Raw genomic sequence first — 16,367 nt, 5'->3', positions numbered from 1 at the left:
GAAAATATAACAATAATAGTCCAAGTAACCAGTGAAGATCAATTTTATAAAATCATCAGATTTCTCTGTTGAGTAAAATTGGGAACTGATTTTCAGCAAAGGGAACTATAATTGAGTTTCTTTACAAAATGAAGGGGATTTTTAAGTCCTAGGAAATTTAGAGTCTGATTTACTTTTAAATGTGTAGTCACAGATATTTCCCTGGTCACCTGTTTGTTCCCATTTTGAGTAGTCGCTGTTAGGGAATAAGCTACTGCAAACTGTAGGGCGGCATTCCATTATTCCTCCATAGGGAAGATGTGTAAAATCATAAGAGGATTGATAACCTTACCTATCAATAGCTTTCCACATTATTTTGTAGTTTGAAAGGATTATAGCTTCCACACCATTATCTCAAAACTGAAAATTAGTATTTAATATGAAGAGAATTAAAACATGGTAATCTTACTTATCTAAGTAAATAATTTTATATATTGGCCTGAGCCTTTTAATATAGGAACATTTATATTAAGAGAAAATATTAATTTGATATTTACCCTTCAACTGATATAGGATTTTTTAATATCAATTTTTAAATTAAAGTTTGGTTAATAGAACATGATTCTAACTTGGGGAAGGAGAATGAAAGGATGACTTGAAAGGGCATTATTATGAAGAGGAGCATTCATTATTTATTTTAATTAATTTTGAGGTCTACTAAAGCAACGTGGTCCAACATTGTAGAACACATAGTATTTTCTTCGTATAGCACTTACATATCTATGCCCTTCCTCCTAGTTTCAATTTATCTCTAAACATCCTGTTACAGAATGTTGAATTTATATTTAATTTTTTTAATTTATATTTATGTTTATATTAATTGACACTGGAAAGTCCAATACAGCACTGCATGAAACTTTTCTGACATCCCCCACAGGTCTCCCACAGGGAGCCATGACAATGACCTCACTTTCACAATAATGATAAGTATGTATCCTCCTGATATCATTTTATCATTTCTGTAATTTTAAGAGTTGTAAAACAAGTTCCATAAAACCATCTTCAGTGGAATCCGAAGTTCATACATATTCATCTTTGAGAAGAGAAATAGCAGATGATTATGTGAATTAAGATCATATTACCTTAATGATTAATATTATGAATGATATCATAGGCTAATATGTACGCAGTCATTAAGTAAATGGGTTTTATTATTCAGACATGGATTTTAAAAAATTTATTGAGTGCCTGTTGTTTGTTATGCACTATTTTAAGTGCTGAAGATACAGTAATAAATAAGATAGGCATTTCTACTTTCACGTAGCTTATATTCTAGCAATCAACAAAACTGAAATTGATTTCCAACTCTGACTTTTACCAATTGTGTAACCTGATGAAATTTATATAATCCAAATATCTGATCCTCAGCCTCCTCACCTATGAAATGCAGACAATATCATCTACTTTATAGGATTGCTGTGAGGATTCAATGAGAAAAAGCACATAAAGTACTTTAGCAGAGTGCCTGGCACATAATAGATGTTCAGTAAATGGACAATGATGTCACCATTATCATTAAAAGCAATTATCTTTAAATTATTTGTATTTTTATTAATAGTAATTCTTTCATTACCAAAATATCTCACAAGAAGACTTGAAATGTGAATCAACTATTTATTTGTTTATTTTGGATTATATGAAAATGAAATGAACGCATATAGTTGTTTTGAAGTTCAACAAACCAAGAAATATTTGCCCACAAATAGAACACTTATCTGAGTCCCCAAGCTTTTTTCCTTCTGTATAGTGACTCAAGACCCTTTTAGACGAAGCAAAGGCATCCTACAAATCAATATGTATTCATTGAGGACCTCTGAAGTAAGAGACAATGTACCCAGAAATTAAGACTGTCTCCTGTCCTCAAGGAATATGCAATCCAGAGACCATTGACCAGATAGGGCAGCTATTGCTTCTGAATAAAAGAGAAGAATGCATGATAACCACCGAAAGATTTAAAAAGGACCTCCCCCATTAGCTATTAACTACCCCATTTGCAAAATCACAAAAGTAACAATCTAGATCAGAGAATATTTCCATTTGAGAATATATTATAGAGCTAAGACTTAAACCTAGAAAAATTAAAACTTAGATAGGTATCCTGAAATTCGTTTAAAAATTCTTAAAATTATGAATGATGTAGACAGAGCATAGACTTTTTATCAATGCTTGGAATCCAAGGTTTATAGGCAATATGTGGGCAGGGGTGATATTTGGAAGAAAGAATCACAGGTTGTTGTACAGTTGTTAGCAGAGACGTTGAGGTTGTTAGCAGAGATGTTGGGGTTGATAGCTTTGACAGTAGCCACTCTTTTCCACAAAACAACACTAAGTATTCTTGTTAGAGAAGAAAATGGGGCTAATGCAGCATGGCATTTTCGTGTGTGTGTGTGTGTGTGTGTGTGTGTGTGTGTGTGTGTGTGTGTGTTTGTGTGTGTGTGTGTGTGTGTTTGGAGATGTTAGAACAAATACCTATGAATAGCCATTTATGCAAAGATGATATACAAATGGTCAAAAAGCATATGAAAAGATGTTCAAGGCTGGGTACAGTCGCTCACTCCTGGAATCCCCACATTTTGGGAGGCCAAGGCAGGCAGATCACTTGAGGTCAGGAGTTCGAGACCAGCCTGGCCAACATGGTGAAACCCTGTCTCTACTAAAAATACACAAATTAGCTGGGCATGGTAGTGGGCACTTGCAGTCCAGCTACTCTGGAGGCTGAGGCAGGAGAATGACTTGAACCTGGGAGGCGAAGGTTGGGTTGCAGTGAGCTGAGGTCGCACCACTGCACTCCAGCCTGGGTGACAGAGCAAAACTCAGTCTCCAAAAAAAAAAAAAAAAAAAAGATGTTCAAAATCCCTATTCATCAAAGACATGCAAATCAAAACCACAATGAGACATCGTACCTCACACCCATTAGAATCATTACTATTAAAAAAGAAGGAAAAGAAAATTACAAGTGCTAGTGAGGATGTGGAGAAATTGCAACCCTTGTACATGGTTAGTGGCATTGTAAAATAGAAGCCGCTATAGCAAACAGTATGGAACTTCCTCCGAAAAGTAAAAATAGAACTACCGTATGATTGAGCAATCCTACTTCTAGGTATTTATCCAAAAGAAATGTAAGCAGATCTCAAAGAGATATTTGCACATCTTCTATGTTTACAGAAGCACTATTCACAATAGCCAGCAGGTGGAAGCAACGTAAGTGTCCATCAGTGGATGAATAGATAAACAAAATGTGGTACATACATACAAAATAATATTATTTCGCCTTAAAAATGAGAAAAATCCTGTCAAATGCTACAACATGGGTGAACTTTGAGAACATTATGTTAAGTGAAATAAATCACAAATACACGAATACTGTATGATTCCACTTATATGAAGTATGTAAAGTAGTCAAAATCATAGAAACAAATAATAGAATGGGGGTTGCTTGAAGGAGGATGGAAAGAATTAATGGGGGTATAGTGTTTCAGATTTGCAAGATATAAAAGTTCCAGAGACCTGTTGTATAACAATGTCAATAGTACTTAACATTACCGAACTATACACTAAAAAATATTTAACATGCTAAATTTTATGCCATGTTTTTTATCACAATAAAAATTCATTTTATAATTTGTTTTTTTTAAAAAACAATAAATATCTAAATTCTACTATGCTATTCTAATATGATTTGGTCCTATTAACTTGTAGTCTTCTTATTTTTAAAAACCTATCCTCAGCTTCTACTGGAAGCAAGTTGCATTCCTTCTTCTGGGTACAAAGATGAGTTGAATGCTTATAGCTAAGGGAATATAGTTTTAGATATGTGTCTCATAAGAATGTTTACAAGATGTAAAAGAAAAAATCATTGGTTATTTATGCATCTGTTGTTAGAAAGTTGTAGATTTCTGTCTATTTCCTATAGAATTTTAAGTACCACATTAAATCACATTATTTAGTGCTAGCAGATACCCTCAGAATTATGTAGTATGAGGGGTTTAAAAATAGAGAGCACATTTTCCCCTTTTTTATAGATGATTTTAAAATCCTTACAGGAGCATTTATTATATTCCCATTTACCACCACTGGGTCTCATCATTCTTGAAGATTTTTTTTTTCAATTTCTTTATATGCCCATTTCCTTTTGGTAATATCTTGCTTTTCCTTTTTAAATTTGAACTTGAATATTAAAACAGATGCAAAGAAGAGTACTACTTACACATAAACTCTTGAACTGCATTTTTATCATTTGCTCTGTGGGAAAAAACCCAATTGTATGAAATTGATAGCAACATTTTAGTATATCCTCAGGTCCCCAGGGAAAAGCAATGTGCTTAGACAGATGATCTGATTTTATGAGCACATAGCTAACATCTAGCACTGAGCATTTGTCTTTATGCTCCTACTTCTTTCAGGGACTGCGAAAACACATTTAGGCACTAGTTTGACTTTCCAACAATGGACTGCAAAGCCTATGACAAAACATATCATTTGCATTGCTCTTTTTCATGGTGCACATCAAAGTATAGATCACTTGCAGCATAGAATCTTAATCTGAGCTTGTTAATAAGAAAACAAGAACCTTAGTACATGAACTCATTTTATTATCTACCCTCACTGAGAACCGTGATTTGGATTCCACTCAAATAAAAATTAGTTTATATGTTGCTCTGCTGCAACTGTTGAATTTATTCATTATGCTGTAATATTTACTTATGAAACTGCATTTGGAAATCCTTTGGTGTACATCAAGATGAAATTACAGTGCTCAGGGATATTGATTATTGCTTGTAATTGCCATCATAATAGCCAACAATTCTCTCTCTCTCTCTCTCTCTTTTTTTTTTTTTGCCTTCCTTCTACCTCTAAATATTATACCAAACCAAATCAATATCCAACATATTGGGAGTCTTACATTGTCTCAAAAATCCAATTGTTCTCCTTCATAAATATGCAAAAGATTGAAGAGTTTATCTCCACACATTGAGTAAAGGAGCCTCATTCTGGGTTTCTCCTTTATCCCATAGGACCATATTAGAGTGTTGCTGTATCGAATCAGTAATATGTGACATTTTTGTCACCTGCAAAGTAACCACAGGGCAGGAGTGGGGAGGCAGGGAGGCTACATCACTATGCTGCCTATATAGTGCTGCACTTCTTGCTCACTAGTAAATGAAATGGTCAAAGGGAAAAAAACAGTCTGGAAGAGTTAAGCAGACATTTAAAAAGAAATCCATCTTTTTACGGTGTGGAGGAGATTATTTAAAAGCCTTAAAGGAACAGCACAATGAAATGAAAAGAGTACAACTAAGAGTCACTTATTCATTAAAATATATTTGATCTTATTATTTTTATATTGTTTCTTCATTCTGGGGATAAATTAGATACCTTTAGAAGCATAAGTCATAACTGTTTTAGGTTCTCATCAACCAAAGGGTAGTTTCTTTGTAATGCTTACTCATTCATCCAAAATAGTGAAGACAGTCTTTAAAATTTACTAGAAGAACATTTGACATATGGAAGAATGGATGTATATTATGTAGTACTGTTTGAACGGATAGTATTTGTTGAGCTCAGGTCAGTTAACGCAGATGATTAGAACATGATGCTAATCTGGTGAAGCCTGTAGTTGTCAGGTAGCATGGGGCAATGTAAATACACTATTTTGGAAGCCCCAGATTCCAGTTTCATTCGTGCCATTAGCTCGCTATGTTATTTTTAGGTAAGAAAGTTTCATCCTCTGGGCCTCAGTTCCTCTAACTTCAAAATGAGAAGGATGGGCTACTAGATGATTTCTGAAGGTCCCTTCCAACTCTGTGATTCTGTAGCCATCATTCTCACATTCTTGTTATTAGTCAGAAAAGGAACATAATAGTGTGGCTCAATTAAACATCTTTCCTCATGCCAAATTCAACACAAAGCATACTTATTCTATGCCTCAACAGGCCTATATTCCCATCATAATGTGTCCAATAACTGCATAACCGTATTATGGTATATGCTACAGTATATTGTTTAAAAGCAGTGGCTCTGGAGCCAGACTGCCTGGGTTTGAAACTCATTTTAATCAATTACTAGCTGTGGGGCCATGGAAAAGTGACCTAACCTCTCTGCTTTAATCGTCTCATCTGTAAAATACAGATATTGACTGGAATAAAGTTGTTATGAAGATTAAATAATATAATAACTTTATGAAGTGTTTAGAGCAATACCTGCCAAAGTAATCACTCAAATGTTATCTCTTACTAACATTATTATAATAATTACTATTATCACCACTCTACTCCTACTAAACCTCTTTGGGTCTCAGCTCAGTCATATAGAAGATTAGGATAGTAGTATCAACTTCACAGACATATAAGGATCAAAACAATGGAGATAAAGCGCCTAATTTGGAGCCTGGCCCTTTCAGGCGCTCAATAAATCATGTTAACTTAAATGGAACCAACTATTCCTGTGGTTGGTGTTATCCTGTGAATGTTTTCCACTCCCTAATACTCATGAATTTTTTTTTATTTAGTTACAAAATCAATACAAGCTCAAGGCAGAAAAGTTCAGAAAATTCCCCTACCATACAAAGGTAACACAAATTATTATTTTCCTGTGTACATATGTACTTTTTTTCCTTTAAAAATAAGATAATGTCACCCACTCTCTTTTGAAGCCTGCTGTTTTTCATGTGGTGATATCTGTAAACACTTTTCCCAGTGAATAGATAGTCATTTGCCACACAATTTGTAATGATTGTATTATATTATGTGTTTATAAAATAATTTACTTAATGAAATAGCAATTACTGGGCATTTAGATGTTTATTTTTTGCTATTATAAATAATGCTGCAAGGAATGTCTTCTTATATGCATTGTCATACACATCATTTCCTGAGGAAAAATTTCTGTAGCCATAATTATTGCATCAAAGAATAGACATTTTTAAAGTCATTTGATACATAAGGCCAAACTGCCCTCCAGAAAGACCTGTGAATCTGTACTACCCTCAGCAACCCAGTCCTTTAAAAAATCTTTAACCTCATGATACTGAAACAAAATTCTCTATTGTAGTTATTTTTCATTAACATTCATGAAGGGTTTTTTTTTTATCCCTTTACATATGCTTTTGTTCTTTAAATATGGAAGCTGGAAGTCAGTCTTAAAATAATGTTAGTAATTTATGCATTTAGGCATACGTTACATGTACAAGGTGATGTTGGCTTTATGCTTAGTGAAATTTTTTGTTGTATATGAAAATGTAGCACTAGAATGTGTTTTGTTTAGCAATGTATTTTATTGCCCCAGGTGGTACAGTAGAGTGCTTAAGATTAAAGACTTTGGTCAAGATGATGAATATGCTAATTATCCTGATCTGCTTACTATACATTTATATGTATCGAAATAACACTATGTGATGCTGGTAAGCTGGGGGAAGTCCCCACGTGCTGGTGGGATCTTGACCGCAGCTGGTGTCCAGGCTCTTGACACTGTTGCAAGAATGAACTCAAGGACAAGTTGGAAAATAGTGAAAGTATGGATATTTATTGCAAAGGGAAAGGTACATACTCAAGAAAAGGGAGTATAAGCATACTCAAGAGAGAGTCACCCACAAGGGGGTTTGCAGCTACCTTTTGGGGTTTGTTTATTCAAGGGGTAGAATATTCATGAAAATCCCTGTAAAAAGGTGGAGATTTCTCGGAACAGTGGTGCTACCCATTTTTACACGAAACAGGGTTATTTCTGAAACTGCCATGGTGCTTGGGGGGGTGTGTGATTTAGTGTGTTAATGAACACATAATGAAGTTTAAGGTGAAACCTAGGTCAAATCCCACACCATGGTGGGTCCAGTCAGTCTTAGCCAGCTTGGTCCACATCCTGTTTTTCAGAGTCTTAATAGCCCATAGCCTCTAATCATGTGAAACTGCTGCCGGGAATTTTTTTATTCTCCTGCAACCACTCTATATTATTCCCATCTCGTATGTACCCCATAAATATGTACAATTTTTATATATGTCAATTAAAGATAAAAAAAAAAAGAAAAGAAAAAACGTTTAAAAAATGATAGGCTGGGTGCGGTGGCTCACGCCTGTAATCCCAGCACTTTGGGAGGCCAAGGTGGGTGGATTGTCTGAGCTCAGGAGTTCAAGACCAACCTGGGCAACATAGTGAAACCCTGTTTCTACTAAAATACAAAAAAATTAGCCAGGCATGGCAGCAGGTACCTCTGGTCCCAACTCCTTGGGAGGCTGAAGCAGGAGAATCTCTTGAACCCGGGAGGCCGAAGTTGCAGTGAGCCAAGATCGTGCCACTGCACTCCAGCCTGGGCAACAGAGCAAGACTCTGTCTCAAAAAAAAAATAAATAAATAAATAAGATTAAGGACTCTTTAGAACCCCAGTGACCTAGGTTCTGATTCTGGCTGTGCCCTTCACTTGCTAAGTGAATTTGGGCAAGTTATTTAACCTCCTTTGGCCTCCATTTCTATAACTGCACAATGAGGATAATATTATGGACCATTTCACATGAGTGAAGAGCAAATGAGATACTAATGAGTGTTCAACACAACACTTGGCACTTAGCAAGTGTAAAAGTATAAAATTACTGTTATTTTTTGTTGTATAAGTATAAAAGCATATGCACTTTTATTTATTTGTTTTTGGCAACTCCTTCCATGTGAATACATTACTACTGTTTACAAAATGCCCATGTTACAATAGTCATGAACACTCAACAATCATTCTTTTGTAATTCAAACATGACAGTAGCATGACTCCATTTGCATGAAGTTCTACAAGAGGCAAAACAAATGTATGGTGGAAAAAAATGCAGAATAGTGGTTTTCTCTCGGGGTAGAAATAGGGATTTACCTAGAAAAGACAGAAGAGAACTTCTTGGTTTCGTGAGAATATTCTACATCTTGATAGGGGTTTGGGTTGCATAGGTGATAGCATTTGTCAAATCTCAGCCAATGTGTACATAAAATTGCACATTTTTTGTGCATCAATTTTACATTAAAATTTGTAAAAAAAAAATATCAAACTAGATAATGTGCGAGTTAAAATATATGAAGGGAAGTGTACTGATGTATGCAACATGCTTCAAAATACTCAAACACTTTAAACTGGCCGCGTGTGGTGGCTCATGCCTGTAATCCCAACACTTTGGGAGGCCAAGATGGGTGGATCATGGTGTCAGAAGATCGAGACCATCCTGGCCAACATGGTGAAACCCTGTCTCTACTAAAAATACAAAAATTAGCTGGGCATGGTGGTGCCTGCCTGTAGTCCCAGCTACTAGGGAGGCTGAGGCAGGAGAATCGCTTGAACCTGGAAGGCAGAGGTTGCAGTGAGCCGAGATTGCGCCACTGCACTTCATCCAGCCAGGTGACAGAGCGAGATTCTATCTCAAAAAAACAAAAAACAAAAAAAACTGACACATGGAGAGAAGAATAGAGAAATGAATAAGTACATGATAAATTGAGTATAGTAAAATGCTAACTGTGGAATCTGGTTAGTGAATATATGGGTGTTTATTATAAAATCCTTTAAACTTGGCTTTATATTTGATAATTTTTATAATAAAACATTGAATGAAAATATGACTGAAGCTAGTCTCTAAAGTTTGGTAGTGAGGATAATATCAAATATTGGTGTCTAGGCCATTCTAATGATCAAAATGCCTAATGATACATCTCTGTTTTTGAATCAACTCTTAATGATCATATTTAATGCAAGGGAAGGGTGTAGTGTGTAACACCACATGTAGAATGTTAGCACTCACTAGCCATCAAATCGGGGAAGACAAGGCCTCTTTCTTCTTAAAGGTCTAGATGAACAAAAGCAACAACAACAATAAAAAAGACAAAGAAAAGAGAACATCAAGGGCAATTTAGAATTACCTCTTAGTTATATGAAAATGTTGCTGAGCCTCACCCAGTTCCCTTGAGCTTGGCTATAGAATGATTGTTTGAAATTAATGGAGTTTGCATTTTTGTAGCTACTGGCTTTCGTTTTTATAGCTCAATCTTGTGTTTCCTTTTCACAGGCATTTCCTATTCAAACATGGATCTGGTTCCTCTGCGATCTTCAGTGCAGCCAGTCAGAACTACCCTCTGACATCCAATACCGTGTACTCACCTCCTCCCAGGCCTCTTCCTCGAAGCACCTTTTCCCGACCTGCCTTTACCTTTAACAAACCTTACAGATGCTGCAACTGGAAGTGCACAGCACTGAGCGCCACTGCAATCACAGTGACATTGGCCTTGTTACTAGCCTATGTGATTGGTAAGTCCTTATTGTCCTGCCTCAGTTTTCTTCTTAATCAGTCTTGTTTTGCTTGTGGTGGGAATGGGGGTTTTTCTTTCAATTCTGGGGTGTACAAATAGGGACCTAGGCTTAGTATTATAACAAATTGATTTTTTTTCTTTTTTTTTACTTCCTAACCTTAAATACTGCTGAGGAGAGTAAGGAATGCTCTTTGAGAAGAAATATTTATACTACTAACACAGTCTTATTGATCGCAATTACTGTAGTTAACCATTTTCCCTTCAATTAAAAGGTTGTTATGGTTTTCCCATTAGAAGTCATAAGTACCAATCTACAATAGCTTCTTAAATTATATTTAAACAATAATACTGCTACTGAATTTTCAGGTAGCAATTTTATTAAAGCACTAGTTATTTGGAAGCTATCAGAAAATTCAGTACATAATTTCTTCCCGAGAAATCAGATTTTTACACTGTGACCAAAACACATATTCTTATTTCACTAGGTAAATGACTGCAAAATTTTGTGGTTACTATGTCTTGAAAAGTAAAGCAGAGAGCAATCATAAGGCGCTCTTTCCACTTTTAGGGAAAATAATATTGTTTTCCAGAGTCACCCTGATTAAAGTCACTCTCATTTGGTAGCAGATTGTATTGATTTTTCTGGATGGCATTTTATTGTGACAGAATATTAATTTCCTTTCTTGAGTGGTTCTGCAGTCTAAAATGTAAACTGACTTAAGCAATGTGTATTTTGTGGAAGCACTAGTCCTAGAATGAATAGAATATCATGGTAGAAAACAAATTCTATCCAGGCATATCCCTAGTAAATTATTTTCAGGTTTACCCCAGTTTCCTAATTGAAGTGGATTTGCCCTCTAAGACACAATGAATGTGATTCTGAACGGCAGATAAAAAGAGACTTAGACTTTTTTATAAGTAATAAAGTACATTTGGTTGATTCCCATTGATCTAAAATGAGGATAGTTTAAAAGTTCACATAATGAGTTTGTGTTGGCATCGTAGACCAGTGGGTGGTAAGTAAATAGACAACTATATTTTGCAGAGAGGCCACTGCTGTTGTAAACAGTATAGGGTCATAGCCTGTGCTGATGTTCATGATTCTCTCTTTTATATTTTTATCACACAAGCTGAATATAGTTGAACAATGCTTCTATTAAACGAATGATATTACTCTACAATATCAAAACTGTGTCTTTTACCTCAGACATTTAAGGATAACCCAACATGTGTGTTTGGTTTGGAGTGACATGTAATGAGAAATACTGCTGAAGGGATGGAGGTGAAGAATGAGAAAGCCCTACAACCCAAACATGATTTGAATATATCATTTAAAAAAAGGAATAATATAAAAAGTTTAAATATATTAGAGGCCCTTTAAAATGGTCTTGCTCAATTATGAGAAATTCTTTTTTATGGGTTATTTTCTATTAACTTTTACTGTATAGAGAGATAACATTTTAGATACAAAATCTAACCTGTGGTATAAACAAATTCAAGTAATAGCAAGCTCTTTATTTAGGTTTATACTGTGTTCAAAACTAATTTTCTATTTAAATTTGTTTTTATGGCCACTCCCATATCAAAATTTTCTTATATATTCTGAAACTTGTTTAATTCAGTTATATATCATTCATTCCATAAGTGAAAATAGAACATTTCAATTATTTCAAGAACTGTCTTTTCTTTTTTCTTTTGAGATGGAGTCTTGCTCTGTCAACAGGCTGGAGTGCAGTGGCATGATCTTGGCTCACTGCAACCTCTGCCTCCCGGGTTCAAGTGATTCCCCTGCCTCAGCCTCTCGAGTAGCTGGGACTACAGGTGCACGCCACCACACTGGCTATTTTTTTGTATTTTGGTACAGACAGGGTTTCACCATATTTGCCAGGATGATCTTGATCTCCTGACCTCGTGATCCGCTGCCTTGGCCTCCCAAAGTGCTGGGATTACAGGTGTGAGCCACTGCGCCCAGCCAGGACTGTCTTTTTTAATAGAATAAACAATGGCATATGAATTTGGCATGGAAGTAAGACAGCATAGTGCAATAGTTATTAACACAAATTTTCCAGACCTCTGCCGCTCATTAGGCATGTTGCCTTGGATAAGTTACTTAATCTTTTCAGGTCTCCATTTCCTCATCTGTAAAATAGACTTAAAATTATACCTATTTCATAGAATTGTTATAAGAATGAAATGAGTTAAAATATAAGTAAAGTACATGGAGTAGTGCCTAAAATATAGTAAGTAGCCTATAAATGTTAAATATTATTACTATTACCAGTATTACCATCATAATTATTATTCACAATTAAAATTCACTAGTTCCCAGAATTAACAGATTTGTTTATTGCTGTATCCCAGCACTAAGAACAGTACCTGGCATATAGAAGCCAGGCAGTAAAAGTTTGTTGAAAACAAAATGAATAATACTAAGCTCTTGTATTAGTTCATTGAATTCTCATGATAATCCTTAAGGATAGGTATCAGTATTATATGTATTTTATAAATGGGGAAACTGAGGCATAGCAAAGTGAAGAGGCCACATAGAGGTCACTTTTGAGATTAAGAGGGCACTTGACTGGGCACGGTGGCTCATGCCTGTAATCCCAGCACTTTGGGAAGCTGAGGTGGGCGGATCGCCAGAGGTCAGGAGTTTGAGACCAGCCTGGCCAACATGGTGAAACCCCGTCTCTACTATAGACACACACAAAAAATTAGCTGGTCGTGGTGGCAAGCACCTGTAACCCCAGGTATTCAGGAGGCTGAGGCAGGAGAATCGCTTGAATTCAGGAGGCAGAGGTTGCAGTGAGCCGAGATTGCGCCACTGCACACTCCAGCCTGGCTAACAAGAACAAGACTTCTTCTCAAAAAAAAAAAAAAAAAAAGAGGACATCTTGCTAAGGAATGAGGATGCCGAGCTATAAGCCAGAGCAGACTGACTCTTGAGCGCTAGCCTTGCTGCTTTTCTAGCACTGAAGTAAACTTTATAGCTTGTTCACTTCTCAGTCTACTGACATTTTTTCTTATTAAATTGCAAACTAATTTAGATATACCAAAGCACCTATTCCTATGGTGAGTGCCACCAAGATTGGTTGATTGGTAAGCAATATCTGTTGAAATCATTTACTGGGAGATTTTTTAGATGCAGAAATATCATGCTAAATACTGGCACAGTAGCTTGAATGGGTTCAATATGAGAAGATGTTTATGGCAAACACTGGAACCTTGTTCTTGGTTCTGTCATGAACTGGACATTACGTGACTGGATAAATCAGTAAAAATCTCCCTTGATTTATCCCATCTGTGCCATATTGGTGACCACCTCAGGAGGATAGAGTAAAAATTCATAAATAGGCATTCAGGTGAAAGATGGCACATAAGAGCTATAATATACAAGATGATTTTTAAATGGCTTTCTGTGGTTGAAATAAAAAAGTATTATATTTCAAAATATGAAACCATTTCATTCTCAACTATTGCTGAGTCTGTAAGTCGTCATTTTTTTCAATCCCCATTTACAGTTGCTGTATAACCCAAGTAAAATCTTTCACTGAAACTACTTGCTGCTTCTGTTTCCCGTGCAAATTCCTTTCTGCTATTTCATTTTCCTCTATTATCCATTATACATAACCTTTAGATACTAATGGCTGTATACTGTGCTGCCCTCAATCCACTAGGGGAAATCACATCGATATCAATGGGACATCAATAGTCGTTCTGTGCATTATGGCTCTGTAAGTGGTCATTGGAAAGCAGTGGAAATCCAGCATGTGCAAAGCCAGAGCTGGGTTGTTCAGCCAAACAGTCATATCCCCACACCTATCCACTATACCTTTTGGATCGAGGGGAAAAAATCATTCCTTTGAATAAGTTTTGAGTTCAAAAAGTTGGTGAAGAGAGGTATGGAAAAATACTGATTATATGAAGATACTGTGGAATGGCTATTGTCATCACTTTCTCATAAATCTGTAATATTTTCTATCTGAGTCAAAAAATACATTCTTATGCTTCATCCTCTCTGATATTTTGGCATCAGTGATGTATCAGTGCCAGTCAGAAGCACATTTGCTTGAATTTACAAATAAGCCATATGAAGTAGTAGTCAGGAAGACAGATGACCATATGCAAGGTGTCAAGAGAAGGCGAGGTTAAGGTACTTCATCAGTGGTTGTGAAGGGCACAAACACAGCTTCTCTGGCAATCTTTAATGTTTTGATCAAGTTTCTTCACAGTCAGCAGATTGTGTAAGAGGCAACAGAAACTCACATGCATAGAAACTCACATGAATACATTGTGCCTGGGGTTAAGTGCACTGTTGCATTGAATGAGATGAAGAGTAGGGGATTCTGGCTCTCATACCGGATATCATTAGTTAATGACATGGATGATCCTTTTCCTTTGCCATGAAATTAGTAGCAATCCATACCACCTTCAGGGGATACAGGTAGTATTCCAACTGTGCAGATGAAATCATTTCAGTCCATAAATCTTGCCATGACATACTATATAGCGTTCATGTAGAAAGCTGATCACAATGGATATTAACAATACAGAACTAGAAGAAATAGAGTTTTGTACCCAGTTCTCTGATCCAAAGGTTAGAGATGAAACTATTCAAGAGGGCAAAGGGCCTACTTCACATTGCTCTCTACGCCAAAATTGAATAACATAGATTCAAGTACTTTTTTTGGCTCCTTTGCACTGGCCCAAACTGCTCTATTTTGGGGGTTTATTACAGTGGAGTACAAGTGCTGAAAATGGCAGAATGAAAGGAGTGGCATGTGTTCAAACACTCATTTTGCCCACCTCAAAAAGAAAGTGCAAATACCTCACTATACAGGGAAGAAATAAAGTAAAATGTGGCATATTCTGACTTTGGAAAATTCAGGAACTTAGTTTTTTGTTTGTTTGTTTGTTAACTGAGGGAATAGAAATGGTGTTTTTCCTCATTAAATCTGTATATGTAAAATGCCCCCCATATAGTAGTTGCCAAAAGCCCAACTCAGTGCTAGCAACTTTATTAATGTTTCCGTGACTAAGTTTCCTCATCTATAAAATGGGAAGGTTGGTGATACTTTCTTTAAGGATTGTCTTTGTAATTAAATGAGTTGAAGCTTGTAAAACACTCAGGACATTGCTTAGCATACTTGAATAAAGAGTAATGATTATTAGTAGTAGAAGAGAATTATTATGAAGATTATTTAATTTGAGCTGAGGTAAGCATAATGAGGATATAATTCATCCTAGCATAAACTGCTTTTGCTTCCCTTCTCTCCAAAGTCATCTAAAACAATTTTTCGGAGCATGAATGTCTGTCTCACAAGGATCCTCTAATGAGTTTGTTGTTTCCTTCTGCCTAATCTGAAATAGCTGTCACTTTGCCTTTATTTTACTAATATCCCTCTTCTATGATGTTTCGACCCTTCAAATGGTTTTTTAATTTTATCTGAAGGCCATATCTAGGTTGAAACACATTTTCATTAAAACACATTACAGCTTATAACGTTCAAGAAATGACTCAGCATAAAATGCTAAAAAGCATTTCACATCCTTTTGGTGTCATGCTTAATACTTGTTACTTTTTCCAATTCACTCTTACAGACCTAATCATGATAATACTGACAGTTTCTGTATTAGCATTGACTTTTCCTCCTATTCACAAATCTACCAACCTTCTAGCAATATCTCTAAGCAGAGATTTGGGAAATCGTGGTATAACTTCAGTCTAATTATAAATCTGCTATCCATGCATTTATCAGAACCTTTTTTAAAAAAGATTTATAAACTCTTCTTACATCACCTTTTGGTATAATATATTTCATAAGTTTTATCCACACCATGTTAAGTGGCACTTGCCTGCCATAAATAAAAGTCTAATCCAAATTAAACATACTAAAATGACATGATGAATCCATGTCAAATACAACTAATTTCTAGAATCAGTTAGCTCCTGTTGCTCAGACTAAAAGCATCTTGGTGAAAGGCAAATAATGTACTTTTTTTATTTTCTTAGAACTCCAGAATGTTGTGTGTTTAAGACACAGAGTAAGAGAATACTTTCTTGG

General features: G+C 35.7%; 1 protein-coding gene across 2 annotated transcripts in view; it reads left to right on the top strand.

Annotated features, from left to right (window-relative positions):
• The window catches only part of TENM1 (teneurin transmembrane protein 1), a 355,328-nt gene that overhangs the window by 20,957 nt on the left and 318,004 nt on the right, over positions 1 to 16,367 (top strand). For both annotated transcript variants that reach the window (XM_032268248.1, XM_032268247.1), the window contains exon 2: positions 10,062 to 10,300. In XM_032268248.1, the coding sequence (XP_032124139.1) occupies positions 10,062 to 10,300 (239 nt within the window). The remainder of the gene's footprint in view (positions 1 to 10,061; positions 10,301 to 16,367) is intronic.

This window comes from Sapajus apella, unplaced genomic scaffold (assembly GCF_009761245.1).
Source record: "Sapajus apella isolate SASKATOON/1434 unplaced genomic scaffold, GSC_monkey_1.0 scaffold176, whole genome shotgun sequence".
In the NCBI taxonomy this organism is placed as follows: domain Eukaryota; kingdom Metazoa; phylum Chordata; class Mammalia; order Primates; family Cebidae; genus Sapajus; species Sapajus apella.
Note: the sequence above shows the minus strand (reverse complement) of the source record. Positions and strands in the feature narration are given on the sequence as shown.